Below are 25733 nucleotides of genomic sequence, written 5' to 3'. Positions count from 1 at the left end.
CCCTCAGGGGTCCTCAGATCCTCAAAAGGTTCTACTGCTACACCATCGAGAGCATCCTGACCGGTTGCATCACCGCCTGGTATGGCAACTGCTCAGCATCTGACCGTAAAGCACTACAGAGGGTTGAGTCAAACGGCCCAGTACATCCCTGGGGCCGAGGTCCCTGCCATCCAGGACCTATACAATAGGCAGTGTCAGAGGAAAGCCCATAAAATTGTCAGAGACTCCAGTCACCCTGGTTATACACTGCCGTACCGCTTGTCGTGTACAGCGAGGACCAAAAGGCTCCTCAACAGCTTCTACCCCCAAGCCATAAGACTGCTGAACAGTTAATGAAATCGCCATCGGACAATTTACACTGACCCCCTTTTGTGCATTGCTGCTACTCGCTGTTTATTATCTATGCATATTCACTTCACCCCCACCTACATGTACAAATTACCTCAACTAACCTGTACCCCTGCACACTGACTCGGAAGCCTCATTATTCTTATTGTGTTACTTTTTATTATTACTTTTTATTTTAGTCTACTTAGTAAATATTTTCTTAACACTTCTTGATCTGCACTGTTGGTGAAGGGTTTGTAAGTAAGCATTTCATGATAAAGTCTACATTTGTTGTATTCGGTGCATGTGGTAAATAAAGTTTGATTTGATTTGATCCGTGGATGAGGTGTCAGTGAGCAGGTGTAGCAACACTGTAAATGGACACTGATACTACGCTCTCTACTCACCAGATCCCTGTGAAGCACCCAGTTGGCATGAAGGTAATGGATCCCATCCAGAATCTGATATAGGAGAGACTTGACCATCCCTCTCGGCAGCTGCATAGGCTTCTTATTGGCCTTGGAGGCTCGGTGGAACTTGATGATGTGCTGAAAGGAGATCAGAGGGAGTGGTGTAGAGAAATGTATCAAGCAAGAGACTGAAAACACCTAGGTTTCACAATATACACTACCGTTCAAAAGTTTGGGGTCACTTAGAAATGTCCTTGTTTTTGAAAGAAGAAAAGAAAAGCAATTTTTGTTGTCCTTTAAAATAACATCAAAATGATCAGAAATATAGTGTACACATTGTTAATGTTGTAAATTACTATTGTAGCTGGAAACGGCTGGTTTTTAATGGAATATCTACATAGGCGTACAGAGGCCCATTTTCAGTAACTATCACTCATGTGTTCCAATGGCACATTGTGTTAGCTAATCCACGTTTACCATTTTAAAAGGCTACATGTTCATGAGAGAACCCTTTTGCAATTATGTAAGCACAGCTGAAAACTGTTGTCCTGATTTATTTTTTATTTTTTTTAACCTAACTGACTAGGCAAGTCAGTTAAGAACAAATTCTTATTTTCAATGATGGCCTAGGAACAGTGGGTTAACTGCCTGTTCAGGGGCAGGATGACAGATTTGTACCTTGTCAGCTCGGGGATTTGAACTTGCAACCTTTCGGCTGCTAGTCCAACGCTCTAACCACTAGGCTACCCTGCTGCCCCATAGAAAGAGGAGTGGGAGGCCCCGGTGCACATCTGAGCAAGAGGACAAGTACATTAGTGTCTAGTTTGAGAAACAGACGCCTCACAAGTCCTCAACTGGCAGATTCATTAAAAAAGTACCCACAAAACACCAGTCTCAACGTCAGTGAAGAGGCGACTCTGGGATGCTGGCCTTCTAGCCAGAGTTGCAAAGAAAAAGCCATATCTCAGACTGGCCAATAAAAAGAAAAGACTAAGATGGGCAAAAGAACACAGACACTGGACAGAGGAACTTTGCCTAGGCCAGCATTACGGAGTCGCCTCTCCACTGTTGACGTTGAGACTGGTGTTTTGAGGGAACTATTTAATGAATCTGCCAGTTGAGGACCTGTGAGGCGTCTGTTTCTCAAACTAGACACTTATGTACTTGTCCTCTTTCTCAGTTGTGCACCGGGGCCTCCCACTCCTCTTTCTATTCTGGTTAGAGCCAGTTTGCGCTGTTCTGTGAAGGGAGTAGTACACATCGTTGTACGAGATCTTCAGTTTCTTGGCAATTTCTCGCATGGAATAGCCTTCATTTCTCAGAACAAGCACAGACTGACGAGTTTCAGAATAAAGGCCTTTGTTTCTGGCCATTTTGAGCCTGTAATCGAATCCACAAATGCTGATGCTCCAGATACTCAACTAGTCTAAAGAAGGCCAGTTTTATTGTTCTTTAAATCAGGACAACAGTGTTCAGCTGTGCTAACATAATTGCAAAAGAGTTTTCTAATGATCTATTAGCCTTTTAACACAACGTGCTATTGGAACACAGGAGTGATGGTTGCTGATAATGGGCCTCGGTACGCCTTATTTAGATATTCCATAAAAAAATCAGCCGTTTCCAGCTACAATAGTCATTTATAACATTAACAATGTCTACACTGTATTTCTGGTCAATTTGATGTTATTTTAAAATGGACAAAAAAAATGCTTTTCTTTCAAAAAACAAGAACATTTCTAAGTGACTCCAAACTTTTGAACGGTAGTGTACATAGATACATACATACATAAATGGTACAGACAGGAAAACATCAAGAACAATGATGAAACAACCAACAGAACAGGTTGATGACACATCCAAACAAAGACAGGTTGTCTAACTGGCAGTCATGATGAATCACTTACCCAGAGATCATGCTCGGCATAGTCGAAAAGGAGCCAGACCTTTCTGTCACTGTGGGACAGGAACACCTTCTGCAGGGCGATCACGTTGGGGTGTTTCAGCTCTCGTAGCAGCTGGAACACACAGCAAGAGGTTACATGAATCTCCAATAGCAAAGAACACCTCTTTCAATGCACATTTATTAACCCACTGGGCACACACTGGTTAATTCAACGTTGTTTCCACATCATTTCAATGAAATGACATTGAACCAATGTGGAATAGATGTTGAATTGATGTCTATGACGAGTGGGTACACATTGCGAATTATTGCACTGACAAGAGTCATTCATGTCATTCAGGGTTAAAACATGAACATTGAAAAATTACACTAAATCAGGTACATCAAGTATAACAGGAAACATCAAGTTTCCTGAGTTAGATTAGATGCCTCTTACTACCCGTTCATCCATCCACATACATGAGTTTGTTTTGTTACCAGGAACATATCTTTGCAACAGTCCACTACTCACAATTATCCTGTGTTCACAATATAATGACACAGCTGGTGTCCCTAATAGTAAGTCACACTGGCTGGCATGACACAAACTATTGGCTTTCCATATGCAAGTTGACGTGTGTTATGCTTTTATGGTGTTATATGGTGGTATACAGTGTTATAACAATGTAATACTTACATGTTTTAATTATTTTTCATTTAACCTTTATTTTACTAGGCAAGTCAGTTAAGAACAAATTCTTATTTACAATGACGGCCCAACAGCCTTGTTCAGAGGCAAAACGACAGATTTTTACCTTGTCAGCTCAGGGATTCAATCTAGCAACCTTTCGGCTACTGGCACAACGCTCTCAACACTAGGCTACCTACCGCCCCAAATATATAGCCTAGCCCCTTTCATAGACTGTCCCCATAATCTGTTGGGTTTAAGCCAATCAGAAGACGAAGAAGAAAAAAAATCACAATAAGAAGACAGTGGCAGAATAAATTCAACCACACCTTAGTTTCATCATAAAACCAGAGAGCAACACCTGCCCACAAACAAACAGTTACATGACTTAATACAGCATGGTAAAGCAAGTTAATGTTTGACATTTTTGGACTACTAAACAACTATTGATTTAGAACCTGAGAGTTACCGCAAGTCACACAAAAAAAAACAGGAACTGCCCCACTACTCCAGCACCATTTCAACATCATCAAATGTGTATTTATTAGGCATCCCCATTAGTTGCTGCCAAGGCAGAGAAATATGTTGGTGCCGAATGAGCTAAAGACAAAACAGTAAATCATATAACATCCCTAAACCATCACACATCCACAACACAAAATGTTCAATACCACCATACAACAATATCACAATGTGTGTGTATGCATGTGTCTGTACCTTTGTGTGTGTCTCTTCACAGTCCCCATTGTTCCATGAGGTGTATTTTTACCTGATTCTACTGCTGGCATCAGTTACCTGATGTGGAATAGAGTTCCATGTAGTCATGGTTCTATGTAGTAATGTGCACCTCCCATAGACTGTTCTGGACTTGGGGACTGTGAAGAGACCTCTGGTGGCATGTCTTGTGTGGTATGCATGGGTGTCCGAGCTGTGTGCTAGTATTTTAAAACAGACAGCTCTGTACATACACCTCTTCCAAAAACAATGAATGATGAAGTCACTTCCACTTTGAGCCATGAGAGATTGACATGCATGTCATTAATGTTAGCTCTCTGTGTACTTAAAGGTAATCCCTGTTATGAGCCAACTGAAATTTTCCCAAGTCCCTCTTTGTGGCACCTGAACACCCTACTGAACAGCAGTCCAGGTGCGACAAAACTAAGGCCTGTAGGACCTGCCTTGTTGATAGTGTTGTTTATAAGGCAGAACAGTGCCTTACCATGGACAGACTTCTCCCCATCCTAGCCACTGTTGTATCAATACGTTTTGACCATGACCGTTTACAATCCAGGGTTACTCCAAGCAGTTTAGTCACCTCAACTTGCTCAATTTCCAAATTCATTATAAGACATAGTTGAGGTTTAGGGTTAAGTGAATGATTTGTCCCAAATGCAACGCTTTTAGTTTTGGAAATATTTAGGACTAACTTATTCCTCGCTACCCATTCCGAAACTAACTGCTGCTCTTTGTTAAATGTTGCAGTCATTTCAGTCGCTGTAGTAGCTGACGTGTATAGAGTTAAGTCATCCGCATACATAGACACACTGGCCTTACTCAAAGCCAGAGGCATGTCTTTAGTAAAGATTTTGTAAAGGGCCTAAACAGTGTCGTGACGTTGTATTAGTTAATGTGACGACTGTTGCTCATCGAATGATTACAAGTTTCTAATCGCGTGATTAACTGAATCAAGCAATTATTAACTCATTAACCTGGGGCACCATGGAAAAACTAGTTTTTATTGAGTTTCTATTTCCCAAATTAACTCAAAGAATATCAGAATATCGATTTTACAACAGCCGCTAATTAACAAGTTGCCCCTCCAATCTCGTTCTGAACGTCGTATAGCCCGTGAATCTGCACGGACCCGGGTCTCACCAATGAATTCGTACCACACCAATCTTAGTTTAATATTTATTTACTAAAAAGCTCAAATGATGATAAAAGATACACATAGACAAAACACATTATAGGCTATTGATTAGAACCAAGCATAACGGGCCAACACACTATGGCGCGTGTTATCCACAATGGAGATTTCAATAGAGAGAGAAAACAAAGTACACAAGAGAAATATACATTTGGGTGAATTTGTCAGCTATGCTATTCTAACCCTAGCCTTGCCCCAAACTGCCGCTCTTATGGGTCAGAATATAATGATGCAATTATGTGGGGATGATCTCCGGGGATTCTCTGCGTAGGCCTTCAGCTGTTCGATGACGCGCTACTCCGGTGCACCTCTCTGAGAGTGTTCCCGATGTCAGTGTCCTTTTGGGCTTAGTAGTCTGTTCCCTCACCCTTTGCTCTGGAAGGGGTCTTCTGAGGACAGACAGCTCTGTAGCTCACAGCATAGGAATGAAACCCTTTAGATACCACAATTCGATGGGAGATGGAGGCTAGGTGGTTCAACTTGAATTCACCCGCTTAGACACAGCTACTCATCCGTAGCTTGGGTAGAAAATGATTTCTTTGTCCTCAAACTTGCGTTGCGTTCTGGGTTCGTTTACTTTTTAGACCTTGCTGCAGCTGGGGTCACGTAGTCCTCCTGTAAATTCTATACTCACAGGTTTTATACCCTTGGGTCAGAAGTGGGCGTAACCGCCTTTAGGGCAATTCTCTGGGCGTACCAAGTTAATGAGGCAAGGTCTAGATTTGAATCAAATTTAGACAACTAACTTAACATTTCATCTTCCCCAAAACATTCTCTTTGATTTGGATATTTTCCATACAATGTACAATGTATGAACATCAAACATATACTAGGAAAACTCTTCACATTGCAATGTTTTCGTAATAACGTAATCTATTAACCTTTAATAACAAAACAAAAATGACATACATTTTCATATTCCATCTATCGTCATGACCACCATTGTGGCTGACGGAAACCATTGTTCCAAAGTCCCTTTATTTCATGTTTAATGTTCTGAGGCTGGTTCTCCATAGTAACAGGACAAAGGAATTTGTCTGTAGCCTGAGATTTCCCAGGGGCGTGAGGGTTTATAAAACCCCCCACATCTTCAGACCCCTAGATCTCTCCTCCTCTGTTGGGGTTGAGAGATAATCTGTAGGGTTGTGGTCTCCTGTAACCTGTCCTGGTCAGGACAGTCATGACAACAGCTACCCTGGGGAATTCCTGATTCTACCTGGATTATGTTTGAGAGGCTTCCATGAAAGATCACCCTCCGTGTTCTGTTAGACAAGTAACTCTTTATCCAAATTATAGCAGTGAGTGTAAAGCCCTTATACATATGTTTTTCCAGCAGCAGACTATGATCGATAATGTCAAAAGCTGCACTGAAGTCTAACAAAACAGCCCCCCCAATAATTTTATCATTAATTTCCCTCAGCCAATCATAAGTCATTTGTGTAAGTGCTGTGCTTGTTGAGTGTCCTTCCCTATAAGTGTGCTAAAAGTCGGTTGTTTACTATGAAATAGCATCGTATCTGGTCAAACACAATATTTTCCAGAAGTTTACTAAGGGTTGGTAACAGGCTGATTGGTCAGCCATTTGAACCAGTAAAGGGGGCTTTACTATTCTTGGGTAGCGGAATGACTTTCGCTTCCCTCCAGGCCTGAGGGCACACACTTTCTAGTCGGCTTAAATTGAAGATGTGGCAAATAGGAAAGGCAATATAACCCGCTATTATCCTCAGTAATTTTCCATCCAGATTGTCAGACCCCGGTGGCTTGTCATTGTTGATAGACAACAATAACTTTTTCACCTCTTCCACAATGACTTTATGGGATTCAAAAGTATAATTTTTGTCTTTCATAATTTAGTCAGATATACTTGCATGTGTAGTGTCAGTGTTTGTTGCTGGCATGTTTGTTTATCTTGCCAATGAAAAAGTAATTAAAGTAGTTAGCAATATCAGTGGGTTTTGTGATGAATGAGCTATCTATGTTTAGTCACATATTCCCTCATCTGATTAAAGTGGTGTGGAAATCCCTCATGAATTTCACTCAATTTCAGTCTTCCTTTTAGTTTAATTTCCCTTTCTCAGTTGAATGAAGTCAAGCCCATGGTTTGTCTCTTTATCGGTTAGGTGTTCCGGTGAGCTAGGACATGAGAGATTTATAACAGGCATAAAATGTAGCCTACAGCATGTAGGACACCTGTTATACTTGATGCACCTGATTAGTGTAAGGTTCATGTCTTAACCTTGAATGACATGAATGACTCGTCAGTGCAATAATTCACAATGTGTTCCCACTGGGCAGAGTTGTCAATTCAACGTATATTTCACATTGGTTCAATGTAATTTCATTGAAATTGTGGAAACAACATTGAATTAACCAGTGTTCACACAGTGTTGTAAATAACCGCTGGTGCACTATATCTAAGGAAGTCTCGAGCTATTTCTCGCCTGAGGTTGTGTATATCATGATAAGCTGTAGATCACACTGCCTACCGAGAGAGTTCTCATCTGTTATCTTCGTAGCTGTTTACATACCACCTCAGTCAGTCAGAGGTACCAAGATACCATTGAATTAGCTGTATTCCGCCATAAGCAAACAAGAAAACGCTACACCCAGAGGCGACACTCTTAGTAGCCGGAGAATTTAATGCAGGGAAACTTAAATCAGTTTGACCAAATTTCTAAACAGCATGTTAAATGTGCAACCAGAGGAAAATTAACTCTGGACCACCTATACTCCACACACAGAGATGCATACAAAGCTCTCCCTCGCCCCACATTTGGCAAATCTGACCATAATTCCATCCTCCTGATTCCTGCTTACAAGCAACAATTAAAGCAGGAAGCACCAGTGAAGCAGATGCTAAGCTACAGGACTGTTTTGCTAGCACAGACTGGAATATGTTCTGGGATTCCTCCAATGGCATTTTCGGAGTACACCACACCTGTCATTGGCTTCATCAATAAGTGCACTGAGGACGTCGTCCCCACAGTGACTGTACGTACATACTAGAGGTCGACCGATTAATCGGAATGGCCGATTAATTAGGGCCGATTTTAAAGTTTTCATAACAATCATTAATCTGCATTTTTGGACACAGATTATGACCGATTACATTGCACTCCACGAGGAGACTGCGTGGCAGGCTGACTACCTGTTATGTGAGTGCAGCAAGGAGCCAAGGTAAGGTGCTAGCTAGCATTAAACTTATCTTATAGAAAACAATCAATCAATCACAATCACTAGTTAACTACACATGGTTGATGATATTACTAGCTTATCTAGCTTGTCCTGCGTAGCATATAATCGATGCGGTGCCTGTTAATTTATCATTGAATCACAGCCTACTAAGCCAAATGGGTGATTTAACAAGTGCATTTGAGAAAAAAGCACTGTTGTTGCACCAATGTGTGCCTAACCATAAACATCAACACCTTTCTTAAAATCAATACACAAGTAAATATGTTTAAACCTGCATATTTAGTTAATATTGCCTGCTCCCATGAATTTCTTTTAACTAGGGAAATTGTGTCACTTCCCTTGCATTCTGTGCAACAGAGTCAGGGTATATGCAGCAGTTTGGGCCGCCTGGCTCGTTGCGAACTGTGTGAAGACCATTTCTTCCTAACAAAGACAACCAACTTCGCCAAACAGGGGATGATTTAACAAAAGCTCATTTGTGAAAAAAGCACAAATGTACCTAACCATAAACATCAATGCCTTTCTTAAAACCAATACACAGAACTATATTTTTTTTAGTTAAAATAAATTCATGTTAGCAAGCAATATTAACTAGGCAAATTGAGTCACTTCTCTTACGTTCATTGCACGCAGAGTCTGGGTATATGCAACAGTTTACGCCGCCTGGCTTGTTGTGAACTAATTTGCCAGAATTGTACATAATTCTGACATAACATTGAAGGTTGTGCAATGTAACAGCAATATTTAGACTTAGGGATGCCACCCGTTAGATAAAATACGGAACGATTCCGTATTTCACTGAAATAATAAACGTTATATTTTCAAAATTATGGTTTCCGGATTTGACCATATTAATGACCTAAGGCTCGTATTTCTGTGTGTTATCATTTGATAAAGCAGTCTGACTGAGCGGTGATAGGCAGTAGCAGGCTCCTAAGCATTCATTCAAACAGAGGTATATGAAAAAAGGTATACAACAAAAGGTATTCAAACAAAGGTATATGAAATTCAAATGGTATAGAGAGAAATAGTCCTATAATAACTACAACCTAAAACTTCTTACCTGGGAATATTGAAGACTCATGTTAAAAGGAACCACCAGCTTTCATATATTCTCATGCTCTGAGCAAGGAACTTAAACGTTAGCTTTCTTACATGGCACATATTGCACTTTTACTTTCTTCTCCAACACTTTGTTTTTGCATTATTTAAAACAAATTAAACATGTTTCATTATTTATTTAAGACTAAATTGATTTTATTGATGTATTACAGAGCCTTGCGAAAGTATTCGGCCCCCTTGAACTTTGCAACCTTTTGCCACATTTCAGGCTTCAAACATAAAGATATAAAACTGTATTTTTTTTGTGAAGAATCAACAACAAGTGGGACACAATCATGAAGTGGAACGACATTTATTGGATATTTCAAACTTTTTTAACAAATCAAAAACTGAAAAATTGGGCGTGCAAAATTATTCAGCCCCTTTACTTTCAGTGCAGCAAACTCTCTCCAGAAGTTCAGTGAGGATCTCTGAATGATCCAATGTTGACCTAAATGACTAATGATGATAAATACAATCCACCTGTGAGTAATCAAGTCTCCGTATAAATGCACCTGCACTGTGATAGTCTCAGAGGTCCGTTAAAAGCGCAGAGAGCATCATGAAGAACAAGGAACACACCAGGCAGGTCCGAGATACTGTTGTGAAGAAGTTTAAAGCCGGATTTGGATACAAAAAGATTTCCCAAGCTTTAAACATCCCAAGGAGCACTGTGCAAGCGATAATATTGAAATGGAAGGAGTATCAGACCACTGCAAATCTACCAAGACCTGGCCGTTCCTCTAAACTTTCAGCTCATACAAGGAGAAGACTGATCAGAGATGCAGCCAAGAGGCCCATGATCACGCTGGATGAACTGCAGAGATCTACAGCTGAGGTGGGAGACTCTGTCCATAGGACAACAATCAGTCGTATATTGCACAAATCTGGCCTTTATGGAAGAGTGGCAAGAAGAAAGCCATTTCTTAAAGATATCCATAAAAAGTGTCGTTTAAAGTTTGCCACAAGCCACCTGGGAGACACACCAAACATGTGGAAGAAGGTGCTCTGGTCAGATGAAACCAAAATTTAACTTTTTGGCAAAAATGCAAAACGTTATGTTTGGCGTAAAAGCAACACACCTCATCACCCTGAACACACCATCCCCACTGTCAAACATGGTGGTGGCAGCATCATGGTTTGGGCCTGCTTTTCTTCAGCAGGGACAGGGAAGATGGTTAAAATTGATGGGAAGATGGATGGAGCCAAATACAGGACCATTCTGGAAGAAAACCTGATGGAGTCTGCAAAAGACCTGAGACTGGGACAGAGATTTGTCTTCCAACAAGACAATGATCCAAAACATAAAGCAAAATCTACAATGGAATGGTTCAAAAATAAACATATCCAGGTGTTAGAATGGCCAAGTCAAAGTCCAGACCTGAATCCAATCGAGAATCTGTGGAAAGAACTGAAAACTGCTGTTCACAAATGCTCTCCATCCAACCTCACTGAGCTCGAGCTGTTTTGCAAGGAGGAATGGGAAAAAATTTCAGTCTCTCGATGTGCAAAACTGATAGAGACATACCCCAAGCGACTTACAGCTGTAATCGCAGCAAAAGGTGGCGCTACAAAGTATTAACTTAAGGGGGCTGAATAATTTTGCACGCCCAATTTATCAGTTTTTGATTTGTTAAAAAAGTTTGAAATATCCAATAAATGTCGTTCCACTTCATGATTGTGTCCCACTTGTTGTTGATTCTTCACAAAAAAATACAGTTTTATATCTTTATGTTTGAAGCCTGAAATGTGGCAAAAGGTCGCAAAGTTCAAGGGGGCCTAATACTTTCGCAAGGCACTGTATATTAAGTAAAAATAAAAAAAAGTGTTCATTGTTCATTCAGTATTGTTGTAATTGTCATTATTACACATACACACACACCACACACACACATCGGTCGACCTCTAGTACATACCCCAACCAGAAGCCATGGATTACAGGCAACATTCACACTGGGCTAAAGGCTAGAGCTGCCGCTTTCAAGGAGCGGGACTCTAACCCGGAAGTTTATAAGAAATCCCGCTATGCCCTCCGACGAACCATCAAACAGGCAAAGCGTCAATACGGGACTAAGATCGAGTCGTACAACACCGGCTCGGAAGCTCGTCGGATGTGGCAGTGCTTGCAACCATTACAGACTACATAGGGAAGCACAGCAGAGAGCTGCCCAGTGACACGAGCCTACCAGGCGAGCTAAACTACCTCTATGCTCGCTTCGAGGCAAATATCACTGAAACATGCATGAGAGCACCAGCTGTACCGGAAGACTGTGTGATCACGCTCTCCGCAGCCGATGTGAGTAAGACCTTTAGACATGTCAACATTCACAAGGCCGCAGGGAAAGACGGATAACCAGGACGTGTACTGCGAGCATGCGCTGACCAACTAGCAAATGTCTTCACTGACTTTTTCAACCTCTTTCTGACCGAGTCGAACACCAACATGTTTTAAGCAGACCACCATGGTCCCTGTGCCCAGGAACACTAAGGTAACCTGCCTAAATGACTACCAACGCGTAGCACTCACATCTGTAGCCATGAGGTGCTTTGAAAGGCTTGTCATGGCTCACATCGACACCATCATCCCAGAAACCCTAGACCCACTCCAATTTGCATACCGCCCCAACAGACCCACAGATGATGCATTCTCTATTGCACTCCACACTTCCCTTTCCCAACTGGACAGAAGGAACACCTATGTGAGAATGCTATTCATTGACTACAGCTCAGCATTCAACACCATAGTGCACTCAAAGCTCATCAATAAGCTCAGGGCCCTGGGACTAAACACCTCCCTCTACAACGGGATCCTGGACTTCCTGACGGGCCGCCCCCAGGTGGTAAGGGTAGGTAACAACACATCCACCACACTGATCCTCAATACAGGGGTCCCTCAGGGGTGCGTGCTCAGCCTCCTCCTGTACTCCCTGTTCACTCATGACTACACGGCCAGGCACGAAATAACACCATCACTCAATTTGCCGATGATACAACAGTAGTAGCCCTGATCACCGACAACAATGAGACAGCCTATAGGGAGGAGTTCAGAGAGCTGGCAGTGTGGTGCCAGGACAACAACCTCTCCCGCAACGTGATCAAGACAAAGCAGATTATTGTGGACTACAGGACAAAGAGGACGGAGCATGCCCCCATTCTCATCGACGGGGCTGCAGTGGAGCAGGTTGAGAGCTTCAAGTACCTTGGTGTCCACATCACCAACAAACTAACATGGTCCAAGCATACCAAGACAGTCGTGAAACGGGCACGACAAAATCTATTCCCCCTCAGGAGACTGAAAGGATTTGGCATGGGTCCTCAGATCCTCAAAAGTTTCTACCGCTGCACTATCGAGAGCATCCTGACTGGTTGCGTCACTGCCTGGTATGGCAACTGCTCGGCCTCAGATCGCAAGGTACTACAGAGGGTAGTGCGAACGGCCCAGTACATCACTAGTGCCAAGCTTCCTGCCATCCAGGACCTCTATACCAGGCGGTGTCAGAGGAAGGCCTTAACAACTGTCAAAGACTCCAGTCACCCTAGTCAAAGACTGTTTTCTCTACTACCGCACAGCAAGCAGTACCGGAGTGCCAAGTCTAGGTCTAAGAAGCTTCTAAGCAGCTTCTACCCCCAAGCCATAAGACTCCTGAACATCTATTCAAATGGTTACCCAGACTATTTGCATTGGTTAGGGGCTCGTAAGTAAGCAATTCCCTGTAAGGTCTACACCTGTTGTATTCGGCGCATGTGACTAATACATTTTGATTTGATTTGTTTTTTGGTATCTTTTAGTTGTCACTGCACACATTGGTTAATTCAACGTTGTTTCCACATCATTTCAATGAAATTTCATGAACTTTAAAAAAATGACACTAATTAGGTGCATCAAGTATAACAGGTTTCCTGCATGCTGTAGCCTACTGTTTATGCCTGATATAAAATATAATGCCCTGGCTTACCGGAACACCTAACCTATAAAGTCAAAAACCATGGGCTTGACTTCATTCAACTGACAAATGCCGTGCTTCTACACCTGCATTGTTTCTTTACAGCACTTTGATATATCAGCTGATGTAAGAAGGGCTATATAAATACATTTGATTTGATTTGAAATGGTAATTAAACAAAAAGGAAGACTGAAATTGATTGAAATTCATGAGGGATTTCCACACCACTTTAATCAGATGAGGGAATATGTGTTGTCGTTGTGAACTCTCCATCCCACTTCAACCATCAGGTTATGCAGCCAGCCCAGAGCTGTGTTTCCATGGATTTATTCCATAAAAGGGATGGCCCTGCGTGTGTTAACTGCTCTAGTCTGTCCACTGAACACTGTGTGCCATACTAATGGGTCCAAAGCCGATGTTCCAGCGCCACTGTCGCAGGCAACTCAGCCCCTGCACAGCTGTGTCAGAGACACAGCACCCCAGGTCTGTCTTCACTTTACAGTACTAACATAAAGACAGTGCACTCCTGCACACTAAGGACAATGTATTACTGCACTAAGATAATGACATTACACTCCTACAATCTCAGCTGTTTCTCTTCATATTCATCCCTCCCAGCTTCTTTTGTCAGCGGAGGCACTCTCGGACAAACAACTGAATCCATAATCAATCGAGCCCTTTAGATAGACTACGATGTCGATGGGGGAGGGTGTGTGTGTGTGGAGAGAAAGAGCTGAAACGGTCCGTAATCCAGCTATCCAGTGAATGAATTATTCACCCATAGGGCTAATGTGATTACTCTGTCACCGGGCCTGAAATCCCATGGGATAATACACATAAACTTGCTCTACCGGTTGTCTGTGTGGTTTGTCCTTCTGCTGCTCGAAGATTAAGACAAAACATCAACAGAGTAGTGTTATTAACCCGACTTTCAGTGGTGGTGGTGTGTATATTGGTTTGTACCTCTGGTTTTTAGTTTCCATACTGATGCAATTCGCACGCGCAAACACTTGCACAGTATGGCTGAGTCTCTGGTTGCACACTTCCAGCTTGTTGCGAGGAAACGTGCTTCGGTCGACTAAATTCGGTAACATTTGGCTATTGTTTACATTTTGTGCATCGCGTGCAATGAATCAAGAGATTGAAAATATAAGCGACAGACCATACCAGTGCCACAAAAAGTCAGGTAAACAACACTTTCCCGTGGATACCCTCTCTACCTCCTGCTGCTGCTAAAATGACAAACCCCACGGACAACCGGTAAAGTCACCTCAAACATCATTTTATTAAACATTCTGGCTTGTAGAGACCTATTGAGTCTTTTCCCCAGCAACATCCTTCAGACTGATAGCCATGGAGTAACCATGGTAACAGTCTGATGTTTGGGCAAGGGCACGGACGGCTATAATTTCAGAGTGTCCGCCCGACACGGACAGAGAGGGTTACAGCCAGGTGGGGGTAGCTCTCTGCATTGACCTTGTGCTATATCACGCACACACCAAAGCACGCACAGTCTCCCCCTCGGTTCTACCCGCAAGGCGGGCTAGTACTACAGTAGTAAGCTTAAAAAAGTGACGAGGGGGTTGAACAGTGAGCACAGAGCAGGGGGAATAATGTTGTGATTGTATGCAGCATGTTTGATTTGGCTTTTGGATGGGGGAAATGAGGAGGAGGGTTATTGAGGTTTGTGTTTAAATCACAGCCTAATCCCTGGGTTATCACATGGCATTGTGCTAATGAGCCCTGGGTTTAGAGGCAGACTACAGGCAGAACCCCGGCTCTGTGACGCTGGCCACGCTGACTGGACTCAAAGAGCCACAAGGACTAGCCGCCCACACAAGACTAATGCTGGTTTGTAGGTCTGGCACAGTTATTGTATAACCGCGTAACCGACGATTATGGATGAAGACCGTAATGAAAATAAAATAACCCATTTTATGTCAACGAACAGCTGACTCAAGACGGGGCAGTCATTCGTGACATTGAATCTGTTTCTGCGGTAACATGGACTCTTAACTACTTGATGAAACATTGTTGCTCCTTGCTGAAACAAGCAGCAGCACACATAGAAATAGAATGAATAGAACGTGCTTGGACCCTCTAACCCTGGAAATTTGACTGGTAAACTGATGGGTACAATCTCAATGGCTGTCTGGTATTGGGATGCAATAGTTTGAACATAAGATTGAGTTTATGTTCATTCCGATGATGTTAACTGCTGTGGCTCATGCAATAGAATGTATTTTTTGTAATGTCAGTTGGGTTGAATCAACAAACCACAGCACATATTGATGGGTATACTACCTGCTTTTACTTCCTGGGGGACCACCATTCTATTCGTTCTATTTTTATGGCAGCATTTTGAAGGTTATTACACCACATTACCAAAAAATATGTGAACACCTGCTCTTCAAACATCTCATTCCAAAATCATAGGCATTAATATGGAGTTGGTGCCCCCCTTTTCTGCTATAACAGCCTTCACTCTTCTGGGGTGGCTTTCCACTCGATGTTGGAACATTGCTGAGGGGACTCGCTACCATTCAGCTACAAGAGCCGTAGTGAGGTCGGGCACTGATGTTGGGCAATTGGGCCTGGCTCGCAGTCAGCATTCCAATTCATCCCAAAGATGTTTGATAGGGTTGAGGTCAGGGCTTTGTGCAGGCCAGTCAAGTTCCAGTCTTCCACACCGATCTCGACAAACCATTTCTGTATGGATCTCGCTTTGTGCACGGGAGCATTTTCATGCTGAAACAGGAAAGGGCCTTCGCCAAACTGTTGCCACAAAGTTGGAAGCACAGAATCGTCTAGAATGTCATTGTATGCTGTAGTGTTAAGATTTCCCTTCACTCGAACTAAGGGGCAAAGCACGAACCATTAAAAACCACCCCAGTCCATTTTTCCTTCTCCACCAATCTTTACAGTTGGCACCATAGTAGCGTTCTCCTGGCATCTGCCAAAACCAGATTTGTCTGTCGGACTGCCAGATGGTGAAGCGTGATTCATCACTCCAGAGAACACGTTTCCACTGCTCCAGTGTCCAACGGCAGAAAGCTTTACACCACTCCAGCCGACGCTTCACATTGCGCATGTTGATCTTACGCCTCGCTCACACCGACAGTGTCATTGCATTTTGGTACACCAGAAGTACATTCCTTTCCAATAAAAAGCTGTGTTTGCCATGCAGCATTGCGATATAGAGGCAAATGCAGTGTGTTCTGTGTGGTGCATAAGTTATTCTTGAACGTATGGATCAAACTGTATGAGTCGACAGCTTCACAGAAATGGTAGCAGAAGGTGAATGTTAAACTTTCACATTCAAAGGATGCAGCGTACCATTTTACGCAACAACGCGGTCGGTGTGATCGAGGTATTAGGCTTGTGTGAGACTGCTCGGCCATGTTAACCCATTTCATGACGCTCCCGATGAACAGTTCTTGTGCTGACGTTGCTTCCAGAAGCAATTTGGAACTCGGTAGTGAATGTTGCAACCGAAGACAGACATTATTTATTTATATTTACACTCTATGTACTTCAGCACTCTGCGGTCCCGTTCTGTGAGCTTGTGTGGCCTACCACTTCGCGGCTGAGCCGTTTTTGCTCCTAGACATTTCCACTTCATTACAGCACTTACAGTTGACCGGGGCAGCACTAGCAGGGCAGACATTTGACGAACTGACTTGTTGGAAAGGTGACATCCTATGACAGTGCCACGTTGAATGTCACTGAGCACTTTAGTAAGGCCATTCTCCTGCCAATGTTTGTTTTATGGAGCTTGCATGGCTGTATGCTTGATTTTATACACCGATCAACAACGGGTGTGTCTGAAATAGCCAAATCCACTAATTTGAAGGCGTGTCCACATACTTTTGAATATACAGTTGAAGTCGGAAGTTTACATACACCTTAGCCAAATACATTTAAATTCAGTTTTTAACAATTCATGACATTTAATCCTGGTAAAAATTCCCTGTCTTAGGTCAGTTAGGATCACCACTGTATTTCAAGAATGTGAAATGTCAGAATAATAGTGGAGAGAATTATTTACTTCAGCTTTTATTTCTTTCATCACATTCCCAGTGGGTCAGAAGTTTACATACACTCAATTTATATCTGGTAGCATTGCCTTTAAATTCTTTAACTTGGGTCAAACGTTTTGGGTAACCTTCCACAAGCTTCCCACAATAAGGTTGGGTGAATTTTGGCCCATTCCTCCTGACAGAGCTGGTGGAACTGAGTCAGGTTCGTAGACCTCCTTGCTCACACAGGCTTTTTCAGTTCTGCCCACACATTTTCTATGGGATTGAGTTCAGGACTTTAATACCTTGACTTTGTTGTCCCTAAGCCATTTTCCACAACTTTGGAAGTATGCTTGGGGTCATTGTCCATTTGGAAGATTCATTTGCGACCAAGCTTTAACTTCCTGACCGATGTCTTGAGATATTGCTTCAATATATCAACATAATTTCCCTTGATGCCATCTATTTTGTGAAGTGCACCAGTCCCTCCTGCAGCAAAGCACCCCCACAACATGATGCTGCCACCCCCGTGCTACACTATTGGGATGGTGTTCTTCGGCTTGCAAGCATCCCCCCTTTTCCTGCTAACATAACGATGGTCATTATGGCCAAACAGTTCTATTTTTGTTTCATCAGACCAGAGGCCATTTCTCCAAAAAGTATGATCTTTGTCTCCATGTGCAGTTGTATTTTTTTTTATGGCGGTTTTGGAGCAGTGGCTTCTCCTTGCTGAGCTGCCTTTCAGGTTATGTCAATATAGGACTTGTTTTACTGTGGATATAGATACTTTTGTACCCGTTTCCTCCAGCATCTTCACATGGTCCTTTGCTGTTGTTCTGGGATTGATTCTCACTTTTCGCACCAAAGTACGTTAATCTCTAGGAGACAGAACGCGTCTCCTTCCTGAGCGGTACGACGGCTGCGTGATCCCATGGTGTTTATACTTGCGTACTATTGTTTGTACAGATGAACGTGGTACCTTCAGGCATTTGGAAATTGCTCCCAAAGGATGAACCAGACTTGTGGAGGTCTACAAAGAGGCACTGAGTTTAAAGGTAGGTCTTGAAATACATCCACAGGTACACCTCCAATTGACTCAAATTATGTCAATTAGCCTATCAGAAGCTTCTAAAGCCATGACATAATTTTCCAAGCTGTTTAAAGGCAGAGTCAACTTAGTGTATGTAAACTTCTGACCCACTGGAATTGTGTTACAGTGAATTATAAGTGAAATAATCTGTCTGTAAACAATTGTTGGAAAAATGACTTGTGTCATGCACAAAGGAGATGTCCTAATCGACTTGTCAAAACTATAGTTTGTTAACAAGAAATTTGTGGAGTGGTTGAAAAACAAGTTTTAATGACTCCAACCTAAGTGTATGTAAGCTTCCGACTTCAACTGTATAGTGTATGGTGACCGCTTCATTTGGCTGGCCGATAATCGTCATTCAACATTCCATGACCGTCACACATCTGGTTTCTCATCAGTGGAGGCTGCTGAGGGGAGGACGACACATAATAATACCTGTAATGGAGTCAATGGAATGGTATCAAATATATGGTTTCTGGGTGGTTGATACGATTCCATTGACTCCATTCCAGCCATTACTATCAGCCGTCCTCTCCTCAGCAGCCTCCACTGTTTCTCATAGTACAGCGTTCAACAGTATGCACTGTTTAGAATCATCTAAACTAATAAAAGTGATCCTGTGCAGTCACATGACTACAAAATGTCTAAAATTTAATTTTGTTATGATAAAGAGCAAACAGTATCTAGTATAACAACACATTGTATTTATCATGGGGAATTCCAGAATATGCATATAGTACAGTAGGATAACAGTGCTGGTTTTTCATCTTAACATTTCAGGTTAATACTCAATCCCCTTTGACACAGACTCAATAAGCTTATTGCAGTGAGTCCATCACAGGGGATTGGACCTTCGTAGAATCACTCCAATCTGAAGTGAATTTGAGAACACAGAACAAGAGTAAAGCGAGGATAGTGCAACAACAACGTACTGTAACCCGGAGGACAGCCTCTGTCAATGTTCATGTTCCTTTACAGGGGGCATCGCCTTAGTGAAACCTCACTGCCGTAATCAGATGCCCGTAATCCACTCTCTCTCTCTCTTCGGGTCACAGGAAGAAAATGGCAGCTATCCCAGGGGACATTTTACTGCGCGGAGTATAGAAAAAGTCTGACTGGGTCAAGATGAGATCATATCAACATTGGGGTCTGAAATTATTGACACCCTTGATAAAGATGAGCAATATTTAATGACTGTATACAATAAAAGAATTAAAATTGTGAGTTATATTGTATTCAAAAAAATAAGGTAATAGTATTATTTTATACTAATAGAATTGCTCAGAGAAAGATATTTGTTCAGCAAGTAATACATTTTTTCTCTCAAAAAGGTAGGGGTCCAAATTATTGACACCACTAAAGATTCTTATAATTAATTAATTAATTCCTAGCAGGCAATGACTACATGAAGGTTGTACCTTTACAAACTTGTTGGATGCATTTGCTGATCATTTTGGTTGTGTTTCAGATTATTTTGTGCCCAATATAAATGAATAGTAAATTATGTGGATATTATTGATGTGGATAAATAATATACAATATAGCTCAGTATTTGAATGATTTATTCTATAACTATTGCTCATATTCATCAATAATTTCATACCCCATGGTACATGGGGCAATGCTAGCAGATACACAGACTTCCACATAACTACCTCTAACTTCCTTCCTTACTGAACACAGAGACATAAAAACATTATCCACATGTTAATCGGAACTCTGGTGAAGTAGATAAGGTGAAGTAGATATCCTGAAGTATCCCTTTAAGGTAGTACCTCAACATGCTCAGGTACATGGGGCAGTCAGGGCACAAGCTGTCTTGTAGTCTGAGTTGTTGCCATCTTTGTTTGGATTTGTGTCCCTGATTCTTTTTTTCTGCTACACATAGCGTGGCAATTAACATGAAAAGGTCACGATTTATGCACTATCAATCTGCTCGATCCATAAAATAGACACGTCTTGTGTCATCAATCTTTTGTGACCGTGCTGTAAATCCCAATATTGTACACATTTCCTACTTCAAACCTTTCCTGTTTGTCTGTCGAAATCAGTAACAATAACAGGAAAGAGAATACAAATTGAGTACAAGAAAAATGTATTTAAAACAATGTAGCCTCACCAGAACCCTCATAGTCAATGTGTGGCAAGAACAAGTCCTTGGTCTGTTCTGGGAAAAATGTCTTTTTTTTTTTTTTTTTACAGTGAAAGCTCTGGCTAGATTTGGGTCAAACGTTAGCACAGCCTCTGTGGCCAGGACAGCCAATACACCTTTAAAAAGAGGGCACATACGACCTGGATCCACAAGGTCTTTGGCTTTCATGCCACTAACCACCCCTGACCCTTATAAACTGTAAATAACACCACATATCATTTGGACAGTTAAATAGCTAACAACTCAGTTTATTTCTAGGGACATTTAAGCTTAGGCAGTCATTAGCACATGATACATTGTCACATTTACAGAACTAGTCAAAAGTGTAGACATACCTACTCATTCAAGGTTTTTTCATTATTTTTACTATTTTCTACATTGTAGAATAATAGTGAAGACATCAACACTATGAAATAACACACAAGGAAGCACGTACTGTAGTAACCCCCCAAAAAGTGTTAAACAAATCAAAATATTCTCATTTTCAACAAAATTCTCATTTTCAACAAAAGTGACTCCGAAATGACACAATACATTATTTGGAATGAGTAGGTGTGTCCAAACTTGACTGGTACTGTACAAGGGTTTAGATCAATGTGGGTTTTGTTTTACACTCAATGATCAAGAGTCAAAACAAGTCACTAATGTGACTTGGCGCAAAGGGGGAATAAGAGAGTGAGAGGAACCACAAGAAAACAGCGTTTCCTTGAGTTGGGTTGAGTCTTAAATGACATCCTATATAGTGCTCTCATTTTTAACCAGAGCCACATGGGCCCTAATGAAAAGAAGTGCACTACATAAGGGATACGGTGCTATTTGTGGACGTATCCGAGGACTGACTGACTAACTCGCTGGCTTCCCTCACGCGGCTACAGTGCACTGGGTCGATAAATCCAGGAGGCATGCTGCTGTGTGTTTGGGACAGAGAACCATTACGCCAAGCTTTTCCCCTGAGACTGAACAAAGTGAAGGCAAGGCAAGCATTCCGCTCTCTCTGCTCGTGCCGCCGCCAGCCATTTGCTCTTGTTATTCCATGTCGCCCAGAACCTGCTGACTCTGCTGTGTCATTGAGTAACCATGGTGTCTGTGGCTCTGGGGAAGATTAGCGTAGCTACTAGCGGCATATTCTTGAACAGAATGGATACCCACACGCAGGTTCTCTTAGGTACGTAATATAACTCCCCTGAAGAACCCATCTCATGGCTAATGTGTGCCATAAAAAGATGCACAGAGCAATTCAATTTAAAATGGCCATTGGTTTTATATCATCATTAAGCTAGCTTCTACCTCTATTTTCCTTTTTTAATTTCATATGAAACAAAATTCCAATCATTTAACCGTCTCCCCTATCGAGCTACTGTACTAAAAAAAAGACCTTCCTCGGCATGGACACACTGTCACTGACTCTCATTTCATCCATGGAAACCAAGTGAGAGAGCATGTTAACCCCCTCCCTATGCAAACACAACCAAAATATGGTCATGTTTGCACAGTGATTAGAATGGTGGGAGAGAATAGCTGACTGGGTCTGGCTGACGGAGTGAATAGCAGAACTACTCTGAGATTGAGCCAAAGCAGGTCCCAGAGGGAATCCATGATCATAGGATTCACAGAAAAATTCAGTATCAGGTGTCTTGTGTCGAGGGACCCATTATCCCTGTCCCCTAGTAAACCTGATTGCCAATGTTTCCTGTGGTGTGGTTTTGCGTGGCGTAGTGTTAAGACGTAATGTGTAGCTTAGCCAATGTGTCGCCCTTCCCAATGTGGGCTTATCTGATGAAACATCCCCTGAGAGTGCCCTTTTAAAAAACCTTTTTACAACATAAAAAAACTCACTCACTCACTCATTTCCCTCTGGCCCTCCGTCTTGTTTTCGTGAAACAAAGTACATATTTGTGCAAATCACTGTTGTCATTGTTTCGTCTGAAGGACATTTACCCTGGTCCCCTTTTATTGTATTAAAACAAAAGCCGTTTTCTGATATAAAACTAAAGAGAAAAAAATGGGACTTGCTTCAGGGGAAACGCCGCATTTCAAACAATGTTTCAACCCTTGAGGTGGGTCAATCTAAATTGGACCAACAACAGACCCACACCTGTTAGTTTAGAAATAGACTCTCGAAGTAGAATGGGTGAAATGGATGCCAGAATTGCACAATAACAGGGTTTTTAATTGGGGTTGCAGTGCCAATACACTGCTCAGATTTTCTGCATGAGTCACGGACTGAAAAAGCCTTTGGACAACAAGTGAGAAGTACTAGCAGACCTCAGGCCACACCATAAGCGGCAATAGCCCACTTATGAGAAGTAAGCCTACCACCAAACCACTAGGTCTATTGACCACCGACTGAGTTTGAGAGAAAACGGAGAAATAATAAAATGCTACCGCTGTATCTAGTAAAAGTCGTCAGAGAAAAAGTGATTGAGAAACCCCATCAACCACAGACATGGATAAACCCACTGACTGACCAGAGTGAAAGCGAGCAGGATTCTTTCTCTAGGAAGGCTCACACACACGGAGGCCTTTATTTAGTACAGGCCTCCACAGGTCAGTTCACTTCCTGAGAACTTACCCAGTATCATCTAAAGATAGTCTCCTGTGTAACAGGGGTTTAAGGGGTGAGAGAGGTTCAACTTGAATCCCCACTGACGGGTCTATAGTACATTATGCAACCAGCTGCTTTAAGCTCTGTTTCAACAACCAGCTCAGTGGCAGTGCAGTGGTTACTTGTGGATCCTCTGACGCAGATGAGTTACAAGACCTTGCTTAATTCAATACAATTAATAGGCCTACACATCAACATACACTGAGTGCACAAAACATTAGCACTTTCCATGACATAGACTGACCAGGTGAATGTTATGATCCTCTATTGATGTCACCTGTTAAATCCACTTCAAAATCAGTGTAGATTAAGGGGAGGCGACAGGCGAAAGAAGGATATTTAAAGCCTCCAGACACATGAGACATGGATTGTGTATGTGTGCCATTCAGAAGGTGAATGGGCAAGACAAAAGATTTAAGTGCCTTTGAACGGGGTATGGTAGTAGGTGCCAGGCGCTCTAGTTTGGGAGTGTCAAGAACTGCAACGCTGCTGGGTCTTTCATGCTCAACAGTTTCCCATGTGAATCAAGAATGGTCCACCACCCAAAGGACATCCAGTCATCTGGTTTCATGAGGAAACATTACCCATTACATTATGCAAAAGCTTGAATAAATAAATAAATAAATTCCAATGACTGCGCAATTTCAAAAAAGTACTGTACATTCGCTTCTGAAAATGTATTACACATAATGATTTTTCCACAACTTCTAAAGGGACATACCAACATGGAAAAAGCAAAAAAGATCCTCAAGCCATTTGAATGCACAAAACCAATAACACATGGCAGCAAAACCTCCCTCAGTCAGTTGTGAGTGTGGCATACCAAACATTAAACTCTAGCACAGTTTGCACAACAAAATGGGGGGTTGCAGTGGTGGTGACACAAAGAGTCCATTGTTCTGTTGAAGCGAAGTTGGTCTGAGAGACTTTGAGCAAAATCCATTTCTGGTGGCTCTTAACTTCAGTAGGCGCCCCTCGGGGTGTTATGTGATGTGATGATGGGAGCCTTCTGTTGGACTGCTCATCTAATAATAATAATACTAATTTGGTGGGTGCTTTTATTTGTCCTATTTCCCACTTGTACAAGATGTTTTCAGTGTATTTTGAATACTTACAGACAATGCGATTAATCACAATAAAAACGCTTACTAACATTTTAGAACTGATTAACTCTCATTGCGCTAATTTGAACATAGTGCTTTTTTAAATACAAATAAATGCTCCCATGCATTTGAACCCAGGTCTGTTTGGTATTTGAAATCATGTATTTGGAATACTTTCAAATAGGCCTACTTCCAATAGAAGCAGTTGATTCAGGCCATGAATACAAAGAAAGTAAGTATTTAATGAAAATATGTTTTTAAATGACAAACAGGCTTGTATTTGAACCCAGGTCTGCAGCTTTCCTCCTGAGGGTGTCCACAGGGTCTGGGTCAATCCCATAGCACTACCAAAAATAAATGAATTGAACTAACTATGGGCAATTTTCCAGGGACGTGTTTGCATTTCAACAGCATCACAAGTTATAGTAGTCATGAGGGCAAGCCAGCCAGTGGTGACACAGGGCTGACTAATCCATCAGTTTATAGTACAATGAATAAGCATCAGAGATCACACGAAGGAAAAAATTGCACACTGGCCAGAACTCTGTGCCATCTGACAATTCAGTCTCCTGTAGCACAAACTAGAGAATGGCACCAGGAGAGAGAGAGAGAAGCAGAGCAGTAATACAGTCAGAGCAGTAACCTGACACCGACTAACAGTGTGCAGCTACACACGGTCATAGGCCAGGATGATAGGATCCACTGTGGAGAGAAACTGGGAGAGGGGTGCTATGCAAACAGAACAGGCTAAACATGCTAGCTAGATTTCCAATACTGGGTCAGATCACCAACAAAACACACCAATATTTACTTTCATTCAGAACAATTGTAGTAACATTCCTTGCCAGAATTTCCGTCTGATGGTTCGAAAAACAAAGCAATGCTGCCATAGTAGAATTTGAGCTGAGACTTTTTTTTGAATGAAAGCTTCATGTTCTGTTATAATTATCATAGATATTCTATTCAATTACCTATTTAATTACTATTGTAATTCCTAATTCTATGATCGTTTCCCTGTATAGCTACTTCTGAAAGCAGAGTGGGTAAACCATAGAATGAGGAATTAGAATACTAGAATGGACACGAACCTTCTTATGATGAAAGGTCAGCCATTTTGGTCAGGGAGTTGGTCAACCATGGTTTGCCAGTGCTGTGATAAAATTCATTGTGTAAAATAATCTTATGAATTTATCTGCACTGAATGTTTGTTAGCTAGCTAGCTAGGCAGACAGTTTAAATAATGATTACATTCAATTCTCAAATTAATTGCCAACATTCCATTCATATCAC

The 25733-nt window shown here is 41.9% G+C and overlaps 1 protein-coding gene across 2 annotated transcripts in view; it reads right to left on the bottom strand.

Annotated features, from left to right (window-relative positions):
- Window positions 1–25733, bottom strand: part of LOC112217537 (cyclin-dependent kinase 19) — a 64308-nt gene that overhangs the window by 22065 nt on the left and 16510 nt on the right. For both annotated transcript variants that reach the window (XM_024377870.2, XM_024377871.2), the window contains 2 exons: window positions 2642–2752; window positions 735–875 (listed from right to left, as the gene is read on the bottom strand). In XM_024377870.2, coding sequence (XP_024233638.1) covers window positions 735–875; window positions 2642–2752 — 252 coding nt within the window. The remainder of the gene's footprint in view (window positions 1–734; window positions 876–2641; window positions 2753–25733) is intronic.

This window comes from Oncorhynchus tshawytscha, linkage group LG18 (genome assembly GCF_018296145.1).
Source record: "Oncorhynchus tshawytscha isolate Ot180627B linkage group LG18, Otsh_v2.0, whole genome shotgun sequence".
In the NCBI taxonomy this organism is placed as follows: Eukaryota; Metazoa; Chordata; class Actinopteri; order Salmoniformes; family Salmonidae; genus Oncorhynchus; species Oncorhynchus tshawytscha.
Note: the sequence above shows the minus strand (reverse complement) of the source record. Positions and strands in the feature narration are given on the sequence as shown.